The sequence below is a fragment of the Ahaetulla prasina genome, chromosome 3 (assembly GCF_028640845.1).
Source record: "Ahaetulla prasina isolate Xishuangbanna chromosome 3, ASM2864084v1, whole genome shotgun sequence".
Classification (NCBI taxonomy): Eukaryota; Metazoa; Chordata; class Lepidosauria; order Squamata; family Colubridae; genus Ahaetulla; species Ahaetulla prasina.
In genome coordinates this window covers 140,374,295-140,399,875 of record NC_080541.1, presented here as the reverse complement: position 1 = coordinate 140,399,875, position 25,581 = coordinate 140,374,295, and the positions used below count along the sequence as shown (strand labels likewise).

At 37.1% G+C, this 25,581-nt stretch overlaps 1 protein-coding gene across 1 annotated transcript in view; it reads right to left on the bottom strand.

The window, feature by feature from the left end:
- COL11A1 (collagen type XI alpha 1 chain) overlaps positions 1-25,581 on the bottom strand; it is a 295,583-nt gene that overhangs the window by 177,173 nt on the left and 92,829 nt on the right. Inside the window, exons 6-11 of the mRNA XM_058177409.1 lie at positions 12,944-13,078; positions 12,100-12,204; positions 8,528-8,782; positions 5,952-6,014; positions 1,292-1,333; positions 545-607 (exon numbers count right to left, since the gene is read on the bottom strand). Of these exons, the coding sequence (XP_058033392.1) occupies positions 545-607; positions 1,292-1,333; positions 5,952-6,014; positions 8,528-8,782; positions 12,100-12,204; positions 12,944-13,078 (663 nt within the window). The remainder of the gene's footprint in view (positions 1-544; positions 608-1,291; positions 1,334-5,951; positions 6,015-8,527; positions 8,783-12,099; positions 12,205-12,943; positions 13,079-25,581) is intronic.

Below are 25,581 nucleotides of genomic sequence, written 5' to 3'. Positions count from 1 at the left end.
ACTAAAAGTCACCCAGAAATAACAAGACATCTGCTAATCTGACTTTTAAAGCTAGATAATGGAGATTGTCTTCCGACTTTCATTTGCACCACCGATAACAACATTTTCCTTTACATTCAGTCACCCTGAACATATTCAGTAATGTGGACTTGTTTTCGGGAGACCTGGAGACATCCAATTCAGGATGTCCCATCTCCTCCACCAACTCTATGAGATGACCTTTAGGTGGCAGAATTTAGACCCTAGGGCCTCCATGTCCTATCTGCATAGCGATAAAAAGGATCTAACACTATCCTGGAGAACATCTAAAAATCTCATTATTTCTCATTAGAAAAGTGTCAAATTTGATCTGCAATGAATCAACTAAAACACCTGAATTCATTATCAGAATGAAAGTACTTTATTTACATAATGGTTTTGCAAAACACAAGAGTATTCCTTTAAGCTACATTAAGTAATTACAAAACAGTTGTGCTTCCTTAAGAATTGCTTACATTTCCAGCCATTCAATCTGGCTGCTCATTTGCAACCCATGGAGACTTACCCTATCACCGGGGTCACCAGGAGGACCACTGGGGCCTTGCATACCAGAGGGGCCCGAAAGACCCTATAAATAAACACAATATTTTTTATTCATTTATTTGTCAATCATATATAAGATAATAGGTAAAAGTATAAACATAATTTGGATACATGAAAATAGTAAGTACAAAAGGAATATTAGGACAGGGACGGTAGGCACTTATGGGTGCACTTATGCACGCCCTTTACAGACCTCTTAGGAATGGGGTGAGGTCAACAGTAGACAGTTTAAGCTTAAAGTTTTGGGGGTTTGGGGAAGAAACTACAGTGTCAGGTAGTGCATTCCAGGCATTGACCGCTCTGTTACTGAAGTCATATTTTCTGCAATCGAGTTTGGAGCGGTTTACCTTGAGTTTGTATCTATTATTTGTTTATGTATTGTTGTGGTTGAAGCTGAAGTAGTAGGTAGGACATTGTGGTAAATAATTTCATGTACTATGCTTAGGTCAGATTGAAGTCTGCGTAGTTCTAAGTTGTCTAAGCCCAAAATTTGGAGTAATTTTGATCAAGGACTGGCAAAATATGTGAGCTAGTAATGGTTGCCCGACAGAAACAAAAAGACACAGATAGGTAAACGACACCATTTCCAGATGGAACAATCTGTACTCAATGAAAATTGAAGTTATATACATATGAGCCCTGATGCAACTATCTTTGTTAATAGTATCAATAATTTTATGTAAATTATATTTCGAAAGCATATACTTACAGGCGGTCCTGGAGGTCCTGGAGGTCCTTCAACAAGCATTCCCTAAGGAAGGTGAGAAATGTATTGCGTATCATGTACTTAATGTATAAATGTCAAATATGTAGCATTTTATTCCAGCAAGTGTGAATGGCGTAAAATGAACCATAATTTGCAAAACTTTTTGTGCTGCATTTTTTCCCCCCTGTGTTAAAACCTTTGTAATAATCAGTGGTCTAGGGAAGGTGAATTAGGCTTCTTAGGCTTTCTAGCTAACATTTCACCTGGTTGGGCTTCATCTGATTAGTTCTGCCTACTTTATTTATTTATTTATTTATTTATTTATTTATTTATTTATTTATTTTGTCACAACGGTATATATAAGCATAAGCATGAAATAACTATATGACATATAAGCATATATATAAGTGAAATAATTATACGAGTTGGATACTATCAAGGGGAACATTAGGACAGGAACGGTAGGCACGCTGATGCTCTTATGCACGCCCCTTACAGACCTCTTAGGAATGGGGTGAGGTCAGTAATAGACAGACTTTGGTTAAAGCTTTGGGGATTTTGGGAAGAGACCACAGAGTCAGGTAGTGCATTCCAGGCATTAACAACTCTGTTACTGAAGTCATATTTTCTGCAATTAAGATTGGAGTGGTTCACATTAAGCTTAAATCTATCGTGTGCTCGTGTATTGTTGCGATTGAAGCTGAAGTAGTCTTCAACAGGAAGGACAATGTAACAGATGATTCTATGAGTTAAGCTCAGGTCATGCCGAAGGCAGAGGAGTTCTAAATTTTCTAAACCCAGGATTTCAAATCTGGTGACATAATGTATTTTGTTGTATTCAGAGGAGCAGAGAACTCTTCTTGTAAAATATTTCTAAACACGTTCAATTGTATTAATGTCCAAAATGAGGTGTGGGCTCCAGGCAGGCGAGCTGTATTCAAGAATTGGTCTTGCAAATGTTTTGTATGCTCTGGTTAGTAGTGTAATATTTCTGGAGAAGAAGCTACACAAGATTAAGTTTACAACTCTTAAAGCCTTTTTTGCAATGTAGTTGCAGTGGGCTTTGGCACTTCAATCATTTGATATGAAAACTCCAAGGTCTTTAACGGGTTGAGGGTCACCCCATTAAAGACTTTGGACCTTGGACCTTAAAGACTTTGTCAGAGTTGTGTGTTTGTAATGCAGCTGCCACCCCTTAGTTTGCTAGGGACCAACTGGCCTGGCCTCCCTTTGGTTTTTCTACCTAGGGTCAATAGGGTTCCCTAAAAATTCTCTTAACTGGGTTGAAAAAATAAAGCTTACAAGAACTGAAGAATAAGCTCTGGGCCACCCAGCTTCAAAGGATGATGCTAGAAACTGTTTCATTCCCTCCCATTGGGAATAGTTTGAAGAAATATAAAAACATATTCATTAAGTCCTCCAAAGTTTAATAAATACTATAGTTATGGTTGAAAATGGTTAATTAAAAATGATTAATTGATGATTAATTAAGAATAACTAAAGGAGGTCAGTATCAATCACAGAACAAAATAAATATACCAGATGAAATTCAACACAAAAAACTCAGCAATCTGTCCAGAAGTCTACGGAAGAACTTCTTGAAGTCTCATTATCTCGGATGCTCACAGGTTCCAAAACACAGACTATTAGAAGGAGGGAACTCTGAAAGGGTTTTTTAAAACTTTTTTCCAGAAAGGAAGGAAAACATGAGTGTCATTGAACAGAGTTATGTACAGGCATCCAATCCCTGAGATATATAGGTCTCTGTTAACATTTTCTACCCTATGGTGATTCCATATCAGGCCTTTATTTTCTAAATCTACAACCATTAAAGAGATTTATTCACCATCAAAAGCTTCAGTCTATTTCAGTATTTCCAAATTTGTCACTGAATTCCCTGCCAATGTTGTACATGTTATATTTTTGGATACCTCTCTGCTACTCTCTATTCCCCCCATATCCTATTGATTTGGTGCCAATTTTCTGCTCTTAAGTAGGGATTATTTTTTCTATTAAGAGCCATCTTTCTCAGTTTAGTTTATTCCAAGTGAATTGCCACTTCAATGCCCCCAAATTCCCAAGAAATCTAGGCATGTTGAATGAAAAGTCTGGGATTTGTTGTTCTAAACGAACTAAAATGAAAAATGATTTGGGACTCTGATTTAAATGATTCTAGCCAACTAACAACATTACAGTGCCCTCCTCTAAGGCAAATTCAGAATTATCTACATTCTCCGTGGTTCAGGTGAGACAGCATAATTACAGAGCTCCCATAATTGACCTCTTGAGTAATCCTAGGCAATCTGAATTACATGGTGATTAAAAGATCTTTCTAATCCTACTTCATGGAGTGGTTTCTAAATGTCTTGTTGCCTTTAGATTTTTTTTAAAAAAGGCCCTAAAAGGAAATTAGTTCTCAGTGTAGATAAAAAGGTCCATGAAAATCATCACCATGTTCAATTCAGCCTTTGTTACAAGCCTGCCAGTAGCCTCACATGTTCCGTATATTTTTTTACTATATGGTTCCCTAGGAACATTATAAACTCTGTCTTTTTGACCTGTGGAAGCCAAATGCTTTTTTTAATGGGATAATGATATCAAAGGAAGCGGTATAGCCAAATTTTGCAGCTTATTTTTGGGAGAAATTTAGCGTTTCATATACAATATGGGCCACTAACTGAAACAAAGGCTGAGTGCCATATTTTCATCCTTATTTTACAAGAAATGCCAAAAAAAAAAATCACTATTGTGAATTGGCAATTTGTCACAAGTTGATTTTCAGTGGTGTGATATTGTGGTTACAAAAAGGCTAGATTAAAGCTAGGACCTACATGTGAACCAAAGTCTACTTGTTGTCCTGCCTTAGGCAAGCACTCAATGGAGAGCCAAACTGTTGATGAACTACATTAGAAAGATATGATTTTTGCATAATACTGGGGAAAGGAAATCTTTTCATATAAAAAACAAACAAACAAGTCACAGAGTGAAACCTACAATTATCATGACACCTGTATTTGTATATACTAGGAATTTTTCTTTATAAATACATCCAGTTCTTAAATCTTTCACTACAGCAACTCACTAGCAAATACAATAATATATCAAAGGAAAAACACTTTACTCGTATATTATCTTTATTTCAAATAGAAACCTAATCAAAGTTGTTGGTTTTGCTTCTTGAAAGAAATATATCTAGCAGTTCCATCATAAGCGCTGCTTTTCCACACAAATCTTATAGAAGTAAAAACCAGATGCCTTTTTGCTTTAGTAATACTTTATGATGTTCTCTTGATAGTTTTACTGGTTTATTAAGATAGTATTTGCATTGTTTCCTCGGCCTGTTAGAGAAGGATCTAGCACAGGAGTGGGAATCAATGCTCTTGTATGAGTTGTGGACTTCAACTCCCAGTATTCTAGAGCCAGCCATGCTCAGTAATGCTGCATCAGGAATTCTGGGAGTTGAAGTCCACTAGTCATAAAGGCCCCATCGTTCACTACCCCTGATCTAGCACGTGCCACAGAAAAAGGTTTAACAGTAACCTGGGGAGACAGACATTCATTGGAGTACTTTTATTTTAACCAAAGCTTCTCTATTATTGAGGTGGATTCAATTTTGGATGATATACTTTATATTTTGCCATCATCTAGGCTAGCAGCAGTATCTTATTACTATGCTCCTCCTAAAAGAGATAGTGAAAATAACTATTGCCAGAGTGGTAATTTTGACAAAAGATAAAAAGGAACATTTTAAAATTGAGAAACAGCGGCAAATTGGAAGAAAACTCCCACCGATCAGAAAAGTACAGCATTTATGATCTACTCTTATAAAACTCATTCCCACAAAAAAAGATGATTCAGAATAATGATCAAGTGCCTCTGCTGGAGCTTCCTGCTTTTCCCAGACTTATCTTTGAACAGGTAATAGAACAGTAAACAGTTGAGAAGCTTGCAACATCTTGGAAGCACGAAATGCCCATTTATGGCAAAGTGTGGTGGGGGAAGGGGAATGGAGCCTGCAAGGCTTCCTAGGTGAAGTGGCATTCTTAAACATGCCTTAAAATAATGCAGTAATGGAGATCCAAGCCCTAAAGACAAACCCACCGATTCAAAATCTGATGTCAATTAGGCAGTTCCCTTCAATGCTCTTTTACAAAAAAAACTTGTTTTGGTAAATGGAGGAGGACAAGCACTGGGAATGTTCGACTGGGTTTATTTTAAAAATCTAAATAAACCTTTCAGGGAAAAGAAAAGAAAAGAAAAGAAAAAAAATCTCAAAGCTCCAAGAATCGGATACCTACATAATAGTGTATTAAGAATCTAAGCATGGTATATAAATATCATTGTGATGAAGTAACATATTGTACTAAAACTGAGAAGGAGCTATAAATGGTTAATATGTTTAAATGTAATAATACATTAAAAATGGAACTTCTGTTGTATTAACATTTTATGGATATACATTTAGTTTTTACAAATGTCGCTCAGTTATTCCTTGTTCTATATTTTTTTCTGACTTTATTAACACTGCTATATTTTTAATTGTGCTTCATATGTTCTAGTTGTTAGACTTGCCTGTATATTTATTTTATACAGTATATAAAATTTTATTATCATTTTTATATAATATATGTATTATACATAATATATAAAATAGCACACTCACTGGTTCAATGATAGCCGGTTCTCCTTTCTGTCCTTTTTCTCCATATGCATGATGGCCATTCACCTACCGAATCAATGCACAAATATATAAGGATATAGGTAACAACAACAACAACAACAGGTCCTTGGAAAGGGCTCGATGGGTAGTCAAAAATGCTAAATTCAGTCTGATCATCTGGCTGACTGTGCAAAGAACCATAATATTTAATAAGATTTAAACACCTTGTTTCTGAGAACTTTCTGAGAGTCTTAGAATTTATTGGTCTTTCATTAAAGGTAAAGGTTCCCCTCGCACGTATGTGCTAGTCGTTGCTGACTCTAGGGGGTGGTGCTCATCTCCGTTTCAAAGCCGAAGAGCCAACGCTGTCTGAAGATGTCTCCATGGTCATGTGGCCGGCCTGATTAAATGCCAAAGGTGCACGGAACGCTGTTACCTTCCCACCAAAGGTGGTCCCTATTTTTCTACTTGCATTTTTACGTGCTTTCAAACTGCTGGATTGGCAGAAGTTGGGACAAGTAACGGGAGCTCACCCCGTTACGCGGCACTAGGGATTCGAACCGCTGAATTGCCGACCTTTCGATGGACAAGCTCAGCGTCTTAGCTACTGAGCCACTGCGCCCCTTATGGTCTTTCATTAGATCTTCACAAAACTGAAAACCAAAGCATGCCATAAGCCTGTTCATAATCTACAAGTGAGTTCCTAAATTCCATGGGAGATTCATATGCTGCTTTATATCAATACAAGCTTCTATCCAGCCTTAACTGCACTGACAGAAACTCAATATTATCTGGAGTTGCCTGGGACAGAACTTTGAATATCTGCATATAAAGTGTGTGATTTACTGTTGGTCAACGAAGTAGTTCTCCATATTAACAAACTGATAAACAAAATAGCTTAGCAGAATCCATCCAAGTCAACAGCTCTGATGTAAACATCCACTGAATGTGGACCCTTTCTATGTGGTATCGGTTTGCTTCCTTCCTTCATATTAATATTAACAGTGGAGCGCAGTATGTATTACAAAGGCCTATTACGATAACAATGTTTTCTCCTTAAAAAAAAATCCTGAAAACTACTTTTCTAAGAGTTAAATCCAAGATTTTCAGTTTGTGACTATTAACATTTTTTGTTCTATAGACTCAAAAAAGTTTGTGGCAGGCTGGATTTTTTTGTGTGTGTCTGTGCTTAAGTTTATTTACTGAAAGAGTTGTGAGAATTAAGCAATCATTAACACAAATAGTTTATAAATACAAATTGTATATACAGCCATTTGTGCATGCGGGAGCAGAAATCCACTTACCGTATATACTCGAATATAAGCCGATCCGAGTATAAGCCGAGGTCCCCAATTTTACCCCAAAAACTGGGGTAAACTGGGGACTCGAGTATAAGCCGAGGGTGGGAAATGAGGCACCTACCGGTTGGGGAAACCCTCCCTCCCTCAGCTGAGAAGGCTGGCGGCTCCCCCGCCCCGCCCTCTCACTGCACCGGCAGGGCTTCCCCGCGCCGTCCGGTAAAATGTGAAAAAAAGGAAAAAAAAAAAACTCGAGTATAAGCCGTATATACTCGAGTATAAGCCGAGGGGCTTAAAAAAAAACAACTCGAGTATAAGCCGTATAGACCCGAGTATAAGCCGAGGGGACGTTTTTCAGCACAAAAAACGTGCTGAAAAACTCGGCTTATACTCGAGTATATACGGTATTTACAGTCTTGCTTGTTTACAAGTAGTCCTCACCTTACGGGCACAATTGAGCCCAACATTTCCATCGATAAGCAAAGCAGTTGTTAAGTGAATTGCGCTCCATTTTATGACCTTTTTTGTCACAGCTGTTAAGCAAATCATTGCAGTTGTTAAGTATGCAGCTGTTAAGGAAATCTAGCTTCCCCACTGACTTTGTTTGTGGGAAGCCAGCTGGGAAGATTATAAATGGTGATCACAAGTAACACAACACAACATGTGAAGTGGATGAGAACTCCCAAATTCAGAGTTGTATGTTCATACTAGGTTATTTTTTTAAAAAAAAATCAGTTTTTTAGCCAAGTCATTTTTATGGAAGTATACACAGGTAGTCCTCACTTAACTCATATAATGACTGCTCAAAATTACAACGGATTTCAAAAACGTTACTGACAATCCATCCTTGAATGTTTGTCATGCTTGAAAACTGACTCATATTTACAACTGGTTGCAGTGTCCTGTGGTAATGTAACCACAATTTGCAAAAATTATCCTGGTTTTTTGGGCAAAAATCACCAGTTGGAGAATGGAGATTCACTTAAGCACCACATGGCTTGCTTAACAACCACATTATTCTCTTCATAACTCTGGTGACGCCTTGAGATTGTCTTAAAAAACAGTTGTGAAATCAAGTCAGGACCCATGGTGACCCACTCAACGACCGCAATGCCTTATGACCAAAATTCAGACCTCAATTGTGATTGTTAAGTGAGGACTACCTGTAAATATTCCCTTTCCATTTTCATTCTGCTAAATGATAGAAAATATAGACACCCATAAAAAAACCTGCTAGCCATTAAGCATCTTTGAAGACTGTCTCAGATGTATCCAACTTACGGTTGTTTCTGTGATATCAGTCTCTGCAGGAACTCCAGGCCCAAACTCCTCATTAGTAGGACTGGTTGGTTTCTCTTCATATTCTTTATATTCATAAAAATCATATTCGCCTAAATCTCCATCTACCACAACTTCAGCCTCGCTGTGGTCTACTCCTCTGTTTCCATAATCTGTTTCCTCATTATTTTTAGTCTTTGAATTATAATCCTCTCCCGTTACGTATTCTTCAGTAAATACTTCTTCAACAGGAATTTGCTATTCGTATAGGCAGTAGAGGTTTGGAGGAATAGGGTGAATATGTGGATTATAGTTAGTAAAGCAATGTAAGCATTTTGCAGATTTTAAAACAAAATCTATAGCAAAATATAACAACATCTTTTAACTTGTTACTGAAAAACTCAGGAATCCAGTTTTTCAGAGTCATTAAAAGAATGCTCCAACATACATAGTTATCTGCAATGAAATTAATTCTTTTGAAGATTTATACTTTATCATTTATGCATATATTGAACAAAATCCCGTGTAGACTGGATTGATATAGTTAGATTATTTAGTGACAAATTCTCAGTAGTCCAATTTTTTAACTTGAATTTTTCAGGTATGCCATTCCTAAGACATAACTACAGTAGTGTCTCTGTGTATGTTTATTTACCAGAATTACTTCAAAGTTTTTATGCTTGGCTTCACACATATTAATGCCAGTAACGGTGTTCAAAATATATACCAAGCTGTAATGAGATATTGATTAATGCTATGTAACTGTCATATTTTTATGTCCTAAAATGATTTGCCAAGTGTTTTAAAGGAGTTAGCAGATGCCATCCCATATCTTTGAGAAATCATGGAGTAAAAGCATCATGCTAAAAAACTGGAACCAGGCAAATGTTCTTCTTAAGACTCAAATAATTACAGAATAATCAGCTCTAGTATCAACACTAATACTAGATACTAGATTACCAGCATGCTAGATGGATACTAGATACCAACATAGGTTTATCATGAACAAGTCATGCCAAACCAAATTGATCTCTTTTTTGGATAGAGTGATCAGTTTAATAAACCATGGAAATGTGATAGATCTTCTGTGGCTGACTTCAGCAAAAGATCTGTTAAAATTTCCATATTATACCAGTAGTACCAATGGGAAAATATGGATTTCTTACAAACTTTGACACAAGTTTAATATTTTTATCTACCACATTTAGGCAACATCCACCTCACTATCTAAGTGACTCTGGGCGGTTTACAGCTAAAAATATTCCTTAAACAATTGTTCTCAATGGGTAAATATATACCACACTGGAAGAAAGAATTGAAGAAATAGCACAGGGAGGTATAGACAATGTGAACCTGGATTTAGAAAATAGTATTATCAAATCTGCAGTAGAAAAAAAGAAGGGACGATTTAAAGAAAATTTAGGAACATTCAGGAGACTCTTGTAAGGCCAGAACATGAGTGAAAACTAATAAGGTTATATTTAATAATGACAAACGCAAGATCCTTTTAGGATCGGAAAAATTAAAGGCATGAATATGGATTGTGAGGGGGAAGGATCTTGGGTAACAGAGAAGAAAAATGGATCAGACTGTCTTGGTGGATCATCAGCTGATAATGAGACAACAGTATAAGGCAGTGGTTGTCAATCTGTGGTCCACGATGGTGCGGGGAGCACAATGTTGTCACAAGGGTTCCACAAAGTTTTGAAAAAATTTATATGGAACAGTTGGAGCAACTTGGCGTGTTTAGTCTGGAAAAGCAAAAGCTGCAGGGAGACGTGATAGCTGTCTTCAAGTATTTGAGGTTCCTCTAGACAGAAAAATAGGGCAGAGTTGTTCCAGAAAACAGGACAATAACTTATTAATTTAAGTTACAAGGAAGTAGATTTTAGCTGGCAGTGAGGGGGGAAAATGTAGTGGTAAGAATTATCCAAAATGGAGTAGAATGCTCTAACATGCACAGGCCCCTTCTTCATTAGGGAAGTTGCAGTTATGGATTCCCATACTTGACGAAGTTGGATTAGATAATCTGCAGGGCCCTGCCGAATCTTTTATTCTCTGAATCTGCAATACAGTTTTGTTAAAATACTGTATCCATGTGTACTTGAAGCAGAACAGATGAAAGCTAAGTCTTTTTATCTGAACGCGCTGTTTTGCAAAATCTTAAGCTTATCCAAGTTCAATTTTATATCCTTAATAAAGAAAACATTGTTCAACATTGATTGAACATAAAAAGCCGCTATTGTGGAAGATGGCAACTTTGAAAGTTCTGATTGAGAGCTGTGTGAAACCAAGCATTAAACTGTTAAGCACTAGCATTAGTTAAATAGCATTTTCTTCAATATGCAGAGAAGTTTGCTTTAGAATAAAACCAATCAAGCCCCACAGTAAATGTATCTGCTTTAGCAGAATCCAAAAACTTTAGAAATTATTGCTTAAAATCTCTTTTTTTTATCCCAGCAGGGCAATATTTATGAACCGCAGTATACACATTCATAAATATTAGCTGATTATGCACACTCATAAATGAGCAGATATCAGACACAGAAAGTTTAAGGCTTCATTTTCAATAAAGTTTTTGATTCATAGCCTAAAGAAAGATACATTTGGATATCAGTGCATATTTTTCAAATGCAGCTGAATTGCAAACTCTAGAGGTATAGAAACAAATACCCCTAAACAATAAAATGAGAACTGTATTTGACAAAAGTAATGTGTATGGGTGCCCATTACTGAACTAGGAACCAGGTGAGCAGAGCAGAAGACATCCAGGTGCTTATCTTCATGGTGCTGTGCATCTAGATATCATAGTTACACCTACTTAATCTCACTCAATATTTGATATAAATGAGACTGTAATAGAAATGTGAATAAATCTCTTGCACATAGCCAAGTAACTATTCTCAAGACTCTAGTCACCATCCACTCACTAGGTTTTTTTCTCTCTGAAGTAGGAGTCTCCATTGGAACAAACCTTACCTATAATGACTACTGGAGGAAAAAACCCCTAATACTTCCTTTCATGCCTCTGAAATCAACGCTTAGGTATCCGTGAGCTTTGCTTGGCTATTATTGAATGTTTTGCGTGACATCCAAAAATGTATGTGATTGCATTCCTGCAGAAAATAGGAATCTCTTGAAGTCATTTCTCAGGTAAAGACTGAATGTGACTATGAAATACCGCAAAACTGGATCGCATATATATAACACACGTTACTTTAGTCTTTAACTGTTCTCTTAAATGACATTATTTATTTATTTGATTTTTTTTTATCCTGCCTTTATTACTTTGTAAGTAACTCAAGGAGGTAAACATATATAATACTCCTTCCTCGTCCTGTTTTCCCCACAACCATCCTGTGAGGTGGGTTGGGCTAAGAAAGAATGACTGGCCCAGAGGAGCTTTCATGCCTAAGGCAAGACTAGAATTCATAATCTCCTGGTTTCTAGGGCAGTGCCTTAACCACTACACCAAACTGGTTTTCTGGCTAGCTGATAATGACATGGTAATATTTTTTTCACTGATGAAAATCTTTGAAATAGCCATGTCTTTATATTTTTCTAGTCTTCATTACCTCATTTCGTCCAGTTGTTTGAGTAGGAATTGCAGTCTGGTAAGCTTCAGTTCCATAGTCAACTTCAGCCACATTGTACTCATTATATTCGTCAACAACGTTGGCCTAATGTGAAAGGGAAAAACAAAGTTAACAGGGGGAAAAGACAAACACTTAAGGAGAATTTCTGTTTAGCTCAGGGGTCTCCAACCTTGGCCACTTTAAGACTTGTGGACTTCAACTCCCAGAATTTGCTGGCTGAGGAATTCTGGGAGTTGAAGTCCACAAGTCTTAAAGTGGCCAAGGTTGGAGACCCCTGAGCTAGATTACAATATTAGCCAGGGGTGTTTTCATCTACTAAGGGTTAGTGCTACTGGTTGTCATCATCACAGATCTTCCAAGCTCAGTCTAGGAGAGATCTTGATTATTTCTGAGCTACTTTTACCCCTATTTTGCTTCTGGCTGCAGCTCGAGAGCTTTTCTTCTTCTTGGAGGGCAGTGTTTCAGATTTTTTGAATTTGGACTTTTGGGGGTTGTTCTTTGAGCTAGCAATTCCTGTCTTCTTCTTCTTCTTTGGGGCTTTGTTCTTCCTCTGAAAAAGGGGGTGAAAGATGGAATGGGAAAACATAAACAAACAACAGGGGAAGAGCAGTAAGACATGAAAGACATCAGGACAAGCAAAGGGTGACAAATAACGATTTCCTATCAATTGCCCTGGCTGCCGCTGTTGAAATTAAATTGAGCTTTCGTGGACAAACAGGAAAGGAAAGCAGAGAGAGTGAGCTTGATGGACAATAAGACACCACGTGGACAAACCAGACAGGACGGACGGACATCAGACAAGATATACACCACGTGCTGTTACCTCAGTGTATGCTACAGTCTCGTCGTATAGTGGGGGTCCCTCTGTTACAGTTTCAAGGTCTTTATAATCTTTATAATCTTTATAATCTGGATCCCCATAGTCATAGTCATATTCGATTAAATCTTCGGTTGCATACTAAATTGCGGAAGGAAAAATACCAAGCATTGGTGGATTAGTGGCAGGAAACTCTATTAGCAGTCCTGGAAAGCTCTGTCTTATGCTTCCCTTTTATAGTTGGAAATTAAAGTTACCCAATTAAGGTATCAGAAACATAGTATGATTTTTTTCCCAGATGGGATTGATTAAAAAAGTATTTTTTTTTCACTTTACAAATTGAATAAAAAAAGGGCAATGTGACTTTTTTCCTTGCTAAAATATGATTTATGATTAACATTTTACTGTAAGTGTTACGATGCGGAATGGGACAACTCGCTGTGGCCAATTTGCTATGGCTGACTCACCAAGGGACAACTCACCATGGTTGTGGGACAACTCACTGTGGGACAAATCAATAACTCAATTTAATTATTTAAAATATGTCATTCACGTTTCCTTTTGTCCCTCCTTTGGCATCCTTTCTTTAATAATTCTATTCCACAATTTCTTCGATATTAGTGTAACTTTTATCTGTGGCAAGTTGTCCTGTGGAGAGCTGGCCATGGCAAGTTGGCCATGATACATTGGTCCTGGATGGCTGCAGCAAGTTAGCAGTGAGTCGTCCTAGACCAGTGATGGCTAACCTTTTTGCCTTTGTGTGCCAAAAGCGTGGAGAGTGTGGGGGTGTTGTGCACATGTGGCCACACCGATAATTCAATGCACCCCACCCCCATGCATGTACATGCTGACCCTCACTTTTGGCCCGGTGGGCCTCGTAGGCCCGTTTTTTGTCCTCCGCAGGCTCCAGAGGCTTTCTTGGAGCCTGGGTAGAGTGAAAACGGCCTTCTGCACACACACACCCCCGAGGCCCTCCAGAGGCCGGAAATGGCCCATTTGCCGACTTCCAGTGGGACCAGAAGTCACGAAAAACAGGTGGCTGGCATGCAGATGCACACCAGAGCCGAGCTAGGGCAACGCTCGCGTGCCCTCCAATACATGCCATAGGTATTACAGCATCACGGTCCTACACCCTTACATGGAACGCCTTTGTATTAAATGTATGTAAAAGCTTATCCTAAGCTTTTGTGTTGCTTAATGTTATTAATAAGCTGAGAAAATCTCCCAACTAGTCATGTATCCTACTAGGACTGTATCTTACTAGATGCCATAAAATAAGGATTAATAAATGTAATCCTGGGTTATAAACACAGTACTAAATCTTTTACCACTTGAACAATTTCCCATATTTAGCAATATATTTAATTCAGGACACCAGTTTCTAGAAGTATTAGATTACATTAATAAATGTAATCCTGGGTTACAAACACAGTACTAAATCTTTTACCACCTGAACAATTTCCCATATTTAGCAATATATTTAATTCAGGACACCAGTTTCTAGAAGTATTAGCAGCATTTCAAATGGGATTTAGGAAATGTTATATGATGCCTTCAAGTCAGTGTTGACTCCTAGGTACTGCCTGGACTATTTGTTGTACTGAAATTTTCTTGGCAAGAGTTCAGAAGTGGCTTGCTGTTGCCTTCTTCCTAGAGCTAAGAGAAAATGCTTGGCCCGGGGTCACCCAATTGGTATGTTCCTAAGGTGGACTAGAACTCTTAATCTCCCAGTTTCTATCTTGATGCCTTAACCACTACACCAAACTGGTATAATTAGAACTGCAGAAAAAATAATTGCTACCAACCTGCCTTCCATTGAGGACCTGTATACTGCACGAATCAAGAAGAGGGCTGTGAAAATATTTACAGATCCCTCACATCCAGGACATAAACTGTTTCAACTCCTACCCTCAAAACGACGCTATAGAGCACTGCACCCCAGAACAACTAGACACAAGAACAGTTTTTTCCCGAAGGCCATCACTCTGCTAAACAAATAATTCCCTCAACACTGTCAAACTATTTCTAAATCTGTACTACTATTAATCTTCTCATCGTTCCCATCACCAATCTCTTTCCACTTATGACTGTATGACTGTAACTTTGTTGCTGGCAATCCTTATGATTTATATTGATATATTGACCATCAATTGTGTTGTAAATGTTGTACCTTGATGAACGTATCTTTTCTTTTATATACACTAAGAGCATATGCACCAAGACAAATTCCTTGTGTGTCCAATCACACTTGGCCAATAAAAAATTCTATTCTATTCTATTCTATTCTACTATTATTATATGGAGAGCCAGTTTGGTGTTGTGGTTAAAGCACCAGAATAGGAACGGGGAGACTGCTGAGTTCCACCTTAGGCATGAAAGCAACTGACTGTCTATGGGCCAGTCACTCTCTTTTAGTTCTAGAAAGCAAACAATGGCAAGCCACTTCTGAAATCTTGCCCAAAAAAAAGGTGCACAGACTTCTCCAGGCAGTCTGCTGATGTCAATACTGACTCAAAATGAACCCTCCCCCCAAAAAAAGTTATATGAGAAAAAACACGAAATAAATGAGACATGAGTCATTTTTTGGCATTAAGGTTTGTCCCTTTTATTCTGACCTCCATGTGTAACTGAGAAAATTCTAAACTGACACTATAACCATATCATGCTGAGTTGTGCGATTCAAAATGCCATGATGTTAAAATTCAGAGGATAAACCATTACTATTCTGAGTAACAAAGGGAGGCCATATGACAGCAGATGTGAACTGCACATAATCCAAAGATACAGCATAAAAGCAAATCATGGAAAATTTAATCTAGTCTCACATGGAATGAATCCATATTTTTAATCCCGGTTATTTAGACTCTTATTCCTCTCAAAGCTTGATCGAAAGATACCTATCCACAAAATGTGGACTTCATCCAAGTAATGTTATCAGTTAACAGACCATAACAGGAGAAAGAGTTTTCCTCCCTTGATATAGTAGAAGTACCTATTATGTCTCAAGCTATTACATGTTCTTTGCAATAAGTTAATGTTGACATTTAGACCTGCCTCCAAACTCTTTTACCTACAAAGTTACCTGAAGGTGAAATGTCTTGCTTTAGTGTCTTGCAATTTCAGCAGATGCAAAGGAAAACGAGCACATTTAAAAAGAAATGTGGTTTGTTTTAATGTACATTTGTCACATACTAGCAAACAAGAAAATAATTTATTTTTCCAAATTTTAAAGAAGTTTAAACAAAGGTATGGCTGCTTGCAAAGAGACATTAACTTTAATGAACTGACTCTTTACCAACTGTACTTTTTTGAAAACCAACGAACGAAAATAATCAATCCCAAATAAATTCAGAAAGGAAATAATAAGACACTGTTTTAGACGTTTCAAAATCAAATTAAAAATTCCAAAAAGATATTCTTAAAACTGTATATTTTTCTGAATATGTTTTTCCTCCCCATCTTAGCTGAGTTTCTGAAAGCTGTACTGACAGAAAAGATGGTGACCACAAAGGAATGTAACACCTCAATGTCTTTTTTCTTTGACTAGGCAGCCAAGGAAGCTCAATTACATGCATTCATGTGGGCAAACAAACAAAAATGAATGAAAATATTTCACCAACAAAAGCTTCATTAAATTCAGTATAATTATTTTATGAAGCAGGTAAAGAAGAAAAAAGAGATGGAGAATATCTTAATGGCAATTCTAAAGTACCCAATTGAATTACACAAGTTTTCAAGAAATCAACTCGGTTTTGAACCAAACTAGGTGAAAGTTATGTGTGTTTAAATTCTCAGCCCTTGTGTAAAATTATTTTGGAAATGAATACATAAGTGGTGGCATGTCTTTAAGACAAGGCTGGAATCCCTGTGTAATCCATCTTTTAGGATGCTAATGATCAAAAATATTAAGGTATGAAAACAACCTTCTTCAACATATCTCCCTTAGCTAAGGCAACTCACTACGTATTTCAGACTAGTCTAAGAAGATATTTTAAAGTAAATAATATGACTATCAACCCACATAGTCATGAAGAAGGCTATATTTCAATAGCAGACTATCCCTAGGGAGCATAAATTTTATCTGGCAAAAAAAATTGTTATGCTTCTATGACAGCTACACAGGAATCTTAATAATATATTTTTTTTAATTTTGTGTCTGCCTAGAATTTGATTTAAAAAATGGGGATGTCTTGTCCAAGATGGAGGCTATAAATAATAATCTATAAATTATAATAGAATAGAATAGAATAGAATTTTTATTGGCCAAGTGTGATTGGACACACAAGGAATTTGTCTTGGTGCATATGCTCTCAGTGTACATAAAAGAAAAGATACGTTCATCAGGTACGTTCATCATCATAATCTATAAATTATAAAAATTATACGTTATACATTAGAAACCAAGGGCTTTATTTATCACTTAGCTACTGTACAATAAAAGAATTATTTCTTTCTAGCACTCAGATGAGCAATTAGTCAGCATTTTTAAAAGGATTACCTAAGTTTAATATTTTTATTAACAGTGAGAGGATTTGTCTGATTGCAAAATTAGCAACTGCTCCAGACTGTGACAATTTGGAGGTTAATAAAATTGGGGGCTAGAAGAAGTTCTTTGGAGACCATGAAACAAACGGAAACATTGACTGAATAAAATAAAACAGTGCCAAGTATGCTGATTAAAAACACACACAAAAAAGACACAGTAAGTAAATTGATATTCATTTTAAGGCTTGTTAGAGGCACATTTTGAAAAGCTATTCATTCACAAGAGTCAAGAAGATAGAAGGCAGAATTGCAGCACCATCAATTGAAAACTATTTATGCTGTTTAATATTTCAACAAAGTATCACTTTAAAAAAGACATTATGTTTATTCATTATATTCACTTCCTAGTTTTATAAGGACTTTGTGAAATGAAGCATACCTTTCCTTCTGTCTCATGTTTTTTCCTAAATTGATGAGCTGCCATTGATAATGTTTTTATAAGAGAGCCAAGAATTCAGTGAACCAGTATGCTACAATAAATGTACATTTTTTCCTCTCACTTAGCTTTGTCAACTCACCTAAAGACTCTAGACAGATTATTTTGCTACCTAGATGCACAGTCCAACAATCTGCTAATTTGGAGCAAACATTACTGTGCTTGAATGACCTAGGCATTATAGAAATCTTCTTGATATAACATCTACCATAGCTAGATAGCTTTTCTTCCCGAGACAACTTTGGGGCTGTAAATAGTTCATCATTCCATATCCATCATGACACCATGGGCCTGTTCCAATTAACACAGCTTTGCCATATGTAATTTAAGAATGAAACATTATGGCGATGGATTCCTATCTCATGTTTAACAGGTTGCAGTGTATATCATTTGAGTGTATGAAATGACCTTCTACAGAATCAAATTATTACTCCAGATAATTAGCGTAATATCATCTCCTTTGACTGGACGTGATATTGTAGGACCCTTATATATTTTTTTTAATTGATGATTGGTCATTCATAGGCAAATAAAGACTCTATCACTGAGCAATATCATTCCTTCACTCATACCTGGAATCTATTCACATCATTTTCAGAATGCATTTTGTGTGATGCTGGCAATCATATTTCAGTATAAAATAAGCCTTTTGTCTTCTTACTTAGTTATGCTCAAATTGTATTAATAGGGTTAGAGACCGCTTATGATTCTTATCAGTTCAATTTTAAGCCGCAGTTTTCTGCAGGCAACTTCTTTCTCAACATAGACCTCTTGATGGTCCGAATAGTTTATGGAGATGAAGCAATTTGCTTAGCTTGATAAGCCAAGAGCATCAAAGTATACCTTCTTTCAGATGGAGAAATGTATAGAATAATAGAATTGGAAGGGACCTCAGAGGTCTTCTAGTCCAACCTTGTTTGAGCTGGAGACCGGACATTATTTCAGATAAATGGTTATCCAGTCTCTTTTTGAAAACCTTCAGTGATGAAGCACCCACAACTTCTGAAGGCAAGCTATTCCATTGGTTAATTGCTCTCACCGTTAGGAAATTCCTCCTTAGTTCTAAGTTTCTTCTCTCCTTGGTTAGTTTCGATCCATTGTTTCTTATCTTGCCTTTTGGTGCTTTGGAAAATAAGGTAGTTTGACCCCTCATCTTTGTAGGAGCTCCTCAAATATTGGAACAGTGCCATCATGTCCCCTGTAGTCCTTCTTTTCATTAGACTAGATGGAGCCAGTTCTGTAATTATTCTTCATACGTTTTAGCCTCTAGCCCCCTAATCATTTTTGCTACTCTTCTTCCACATACATACATACATACATACACACACACACATTTTTTTTCAGGGATTTGAAATTTCTTTCCCTTTAAGTAGTAACATAAACTCAAACAAATTTGGAGGACCTAACACTTCAGAACACTGAAACTAAAAATGGGTGGACTTTTACTTTCTTGGAAAAAAGACAGGCAATTCTCCCTTCTAAAAATCTCTCTCATACACACTCTCCAATTCTCTGATGACAGTTGCTGAAAGAAAAACTCGAGCAGGCAATTTGTGTTGGAATTTCTAAATTATGAGACAGCCAGAAGATTATTTCTGCAGCCTCTCCTGGCTAGCTGTTTCATTCTTAATCTTTTTTTCCCCTTCTCCTGGGAAAGGCAGAGAAAGAGCAGAAGCCTTATCCAAGACTCATAAAGTCTTGTATTTGATCACAGATTACACTGGCCTTATAAAGTCATATACACCATACTATAAGGTCTGGTCGTTGAAATAGCTACTTTCTGAACTTTCTACCATTTCAGATGGCTGTTACTCCTCATGCAACTGAATTGTCCTCTGCACCAAAAACTGGGTATAATATAAATATAATTATTTGCATGCAAAAGTAGATTTCAGGAAAAATTAATATCTTCCCACCCAGAAAAAATTATCATCAAGGACCCCACATTTATTTCTTTGCCAAGGGGAGCACTAACTCAAGTAACAGTAACAGAATTGGAAGGGACCTTAGAGGTCATCTAGTCCAACCCACTGCTCACGCAGGAGACCTGCACTAGGGATTCAAACCACCAAACCGCCGACCTTTCAGATCAACAAGCTCAGTGCCTTAACCACTGAGCCACCTAGTCAGGAAGTCACCCTACCCTTTCTATACTGAATTGATACAGCCCAGAAGAAACTTCATCAGTTCATTTGCCAAATGTGAAAAATGGGCCTGAACTACTGCCAAGTTTATGAAAGGGTGGGAGCAAAAATACTGAACACATTATTGAAGATTTGATTTAATGTACAACCTACTATCTCCTGAGAACTAGAGTGAACAATCTAGATATATTATATATTCATCCTACATTAAGGTTGAAACGATATACCATAACCTCAACCATAAATTTCACTTGGAAACCATTTTAATGTTATCCAAAGGTTTTCTTTCACTAGTTTTTCTTTTAAAAATTTTGTTCGTTAGTTCCACCGCTTATTCAGGCACAAAGCAAATAAGAAAGGGGCCATTTCTGACAATATTGTTTGGAGCAGCTATTCAGAGTAGTAACAGAATAACAGGAAAGGACCTTGGAGGTCTTCTAATTCAACCTCCTGCTCAAGAAGGAGACATTATGCCATTTCAGACAAGAGGCTATCCAATCTCTTCTTGAAAACCTCCATGCTGGAGCACCCACAACTTCTGGAGGCAAGCTGCTCCACAGATTAATTGTCAGGAAATTTCTCCTTACTTCTAGGTTTAGTTCTCTCCTTGATTAGTTTCCATCCATTGCCCTGTTTTCAGGTGCTTTGGAGAATAGATTAGGTCAGGGGTAGTCAACCTTTTTATACCTTCCGCCCACTTTTGTATCTCTTGTTAGTAGTAAAATTTTCTAACTGCCCACCGGTTCCACAGTAATGCGCCGTGTATCGTCGTCTGCACGTGCCTCTCGCGCATCGTGGATTGGGTTTTGGGGGGGGTGCACCGGCTACCGGCTCCGCTTGTCTGTTACAGCTGGGTGGTGTGGCGGGAGATGCGCGAGCTATTCTGGGACAAGGCTCTTTTGTTTGCGGTCGCACCATAGCGCCATTTAGTTTCACTTACGCAACATGAACTAAACTTATGCGTGGGCGATACAAATAGTATATTTTCAGAAATTTAAATTGTCACGGAGAATTTTTTGAAAACTTAATGAAAATGTTTTTAAATAATGCAATTAAATTTTTTTTAAAAAGTCAATTAAATTAAAATAAAGGAAACTGCTTCAGTATAGGACAAAACCCCTACCACCCACCATGAAAGCTGGAACGCCTACTAGTGGGCGGTAGGGACTAGGTTGACTACCACTGGATTAGGTAGTGAACTTAATCTAGTTTAAAGACCAGATTGTGCCACAAATATATCCATAGGGCCAAGGGAAAAGGTTTAGCTTGGAAATGGCAGAAGTCTTTCTATCTCTAATCAGTTATTCTCTAGAGAGATAAAATAGAGAAAGCAAAAAAAAATTGCTGATATGATTTCCAAGATTTTCTCTGACTCACAGCCAAATAAAAAAATATTTCTGAACTCTAAGCTGTTTATTTCCAATTGATCAGATTTCAGAATCATTCACATTCTCACTGTTCCACTGAGAAAATCATTTTTTCTTAATTGGTTCTAGAATATCATGATGAGTCAGGTGGAGAGTAAAACAGAACAGAATAACAAGTTGGAAGAGACCCTGAGGTCTTTTAGTCCAATGCCTTGGTCAAGCAGTAAACTCTATTATTTCAGACAGATATTTGCCCAATCTCTTCTTAAAAACCTTCAATGTTGGAACATCCACAACATCTGGAGGCAAGCCATTCCATTAATTATTTGTTCTCACTGTCAGAAAATTTATCCTTTGTTCTAGGTTGGATCACTCTTTGATAAGTTTCCATCCATTGCTTCTTGTCCTCCCTTCAGGTGCTTTGGAGAATCTTTGTAGTGTTTGGTCCATCTCTTAGGAATTCAATGAATGAAATTATTTTCCCAATGAAGCCAGACCGATGATAATTTTTCCCAACTGGATGTCTTCTAGATGTGTGGACTTCATCTTTCAGAATTCTAGCCAGCATGGCCATTACTGGGAATCACAGAGTTGAAATCTACTTGACTGGAGGTTACCCAGAGTAGGGAAATTTGAAACTAAATCAGACTAACTTATACATTTTCAGTTAATGATTGCCTTACATGCCATATTATTGAGAGGCTCTTGATACTCTCTGAGCTTAATATTTACTGCAGATGTTTTATAACCCAAACTAGGTAACATCAACAACAATATGAACATGTTACCTAGCTTGGGTAATGAAACTTCTCCAAGAAAACAAGCAAGCTCAGGGAGCACCAAGCACCCCTCATTTCAACCCCGAACTACAAACATTCTCCTTTTTTGATGCCATATTATTCTTCATGGATACTTATTTGCCCTGACACTAATCAGTAAAGGTTGCATACTTTATTTTTATGACAAATTTAGTTTATATACTTAAGAAATCATTCCCCATCTCCAAATATTTATTCTGGTTATGTGCACCCACTCCCTCAAATTTTAGCGAACCAAGGATTTTTATAAGTGAATGCTTTCAGGCTAAATTCCTTATATTTAACGACATTCTTCGCAATTATTACAAACTGCATCAGACATACAAATAAGCAGTTTATTCTTGTTTAAAAATGTATCTTTTCTGTTTGAGTTGTTTTTATGAATAGTTTCTGAAAACATTTCATGTATTTGCATCTCCCTACCCTCTTCCCCAATGTTGGAGGATAAGGAGAACATGAATTTCCATGTGGCTCTGTGCCAGCATTAATTCAGTGAATGCAGAAACTCAAGGACAATTCTCAAGGGTCACTACATTAATATAATTATAGGTATAGTACCAATATTAGCTTTCAAAATTAAAAGAATGTTTCCTTTCTTTCACAAATAATAAGAAATGATAAATATTAAACTCATTCCAAATGCATTCCCAAAGCATAACCTGCACTAATTGGTAATAAAAAGTCAATGGAACTAAACTTCAAAAACAATAAAATCTACTGAGACTGTAGATGAAAACTTTAATGAGTCTTTCATTCTAAACAATTTGGTCAGCAGTTATAAAAAAGATACAAGAATGTATATTATGCAGATGCCTTAACCCAGTGTTTCACAACCTTGGAGCGTTTAAGTTTTGTAGGCTTCAATTCCCAGAATTCCCCAGCTGAAGACCCTGCTTTAACTAGACAGTGTAGCTTCTATCAAGGTAATGATGCCTTCTCTAGCTCAAGTATTCTTCTCCCCCAAAAGACATAGACAAAAACTTGGGAGAGAATCCTAGGGAATGCATAGAAGGAACACTTATTGGGGAAAATTCAATCTAAAACTGTAATATAAATAGTAATCATAAGAAAGAAGTATCTTGTTAACTATGCAATTAGTAATCAATTATCATTCAATGAACAATAATTATGATCAAGCAGGAAAGATCAAATGAAGAAATGGCAATAAAGCAGCCATATCAGCACTATGAGGATTTAACAAAGTTAGATAGGGGTACTTTCATAATGACAGCCTTTTGCTATTGATTTGCTTTTTGGTGCCTTTTTGGTGCCATGGTGGCGCAGTGGTTAGAATGCAGTACTGCATGCTAATTCTGCTGACTGCCGGCTTCCAGCAGTTCGGCAGTTCGAGTCTCACCGGCTCAAGGTTGACTCAGCCTTCCATCCTTCTGAGGTCGATAAAATGAGGACCCACATTGTTGCGGGCAATATGCTGACTCTGTAAACCGCTTAGAGAGGGCTGTAAAGCACTGCGAAGCGGTATTTAAGTTTAAGCACTATTGTTATTTCTTTCTGCATGAAAAGATCAGAATGAAGCAGCTTTCAATATTGTTGGTAGATTCAAATATCTTCCTCCCTAATGTTGTTTGCATTAACTTAGAATAGGCATCAACAAGTTTTACACCGAGGTTGATTGGTATCTGAGAAAACATTCACTCCCAAATCCTTGAACATACCAGTAACAGGAGTTTTGGTCTAACTGACAAGTATTCCATTTGCTACAGAAGCAATTGTGGATGAAAATTATTTCTATGATCTGAAAAACAACAATCATAGTTGCAGGCAAAAGTCAAGAAGCCCTAGAGGCTCAGCCTGGATCTAGATTGAACTCAAAGGACAGAATGTCCAAAATGAGTTAAAATCTAGAGGGGAAAAAAAACCACATTTCTTTCTGTAGAATGTCTGAAGTTACAACAGAGTTAGGTCCAACTGGTAAAGATCCATTTGTAATGATTATTGCACATGGGCGAGTGTTTTGATATAAGTTCAGGAATGAAATGAATAAATCCTTGTGTTGCTTGATGTAATATAATCTTTCCACTGTGAATTCATGCCTCCTTTTACCAGAGAAAAGCACATTTGTATTATACAACTTAATCATTATGCCACTCCCATGAAAATGGCTGTTTTCTTCATTAACTGCATTCTAGAAGCATCAGCTCATGGCTAAAAAAAAAGGAGGAAACTGACTTATATGACATATTCTGAGTAGAAAACGAAATCTGTTTTTGTACTGGAGGTGTATTTTTTTCTAAAATTCCCAAAAAGAAAATAATATTCTGATGTTTTAATCAACTTTTGAGTTTGAAGGGATACTGAGAGAGGCACTTATTAAATCCTTCCTAAAGGAAGATATAAAGCAATGATAAACGAATGGATCAATTAAACTATCTAAAATAGGCAAGGTTGGCGAGGAAGGGGCCGGATAGCTCAGGCTGGTAAGGCCTGTTATTAAGAACACAAAGCCTGCAATTACTGCAGGTTCAAGCCCGGCCCAAGGTTGACTCAGCCTTCCATCCTTTATAAGGTAGGTAAAATGAGGACCCAGATTGTTGGGGGGGCAATAAGTTGACTTTGTAAAAATATACAAATAGAATGAGACTATTGCCTTATACACTGTAAGCCGCCCTGAGTCTTCGGAGAAGGGCGGGGTATAAATGTAAACAAAACAAAAAAAAGTTGATGAAGAAAAAAGAGTGCTCTATTTCCAGTATCTACTAATGATTGACATACCCCCTGCCCTCCCCCTAAATGGGGAGGGCAACTACTGCAAATGTGTTTAATATGAATACATACTTGTTTTAAGCAATTCCAACATTGTGATTTCCAATGAGAACCTTCTTAATCATATTGCCCTGATCAATCTGTAAATGCCTATTTGTTTGCTTGCTATATAAAACATTTATATAGTTGCCCACCCTTCAACCACTTCTGGGTGGTTCCCGGTCAGAGTCTGTCCGTATAATGTTGCAAACCTCACCAAAAATTTCAAGTATCAATTAGGATCTCCTATTTATATTAAAAGTGTAAATCAATGTTGGTACTTGAACATGTTGAATGATTCATGTATCAATAAATCATGCAGCAAATATCCAAAGGAGGCTGTTTTTCACATCCTACTAAATGCACTATAAAAGGTATCACTAAATGGCAACGGTGCCAACAAAGGACATAGGGAAGCACTGCATAATTTATCTGCCTTCTAACTTGAATGGATGACATTACTATAATTCCAAAGAAGAAGCAATTGTTTTAGAGCAATTGCTTTCAAAGTAGGATATCTTACTATGTAGAAATCCTATTTCAAGACCGTAAAAACTAAAAGCTGTTGACT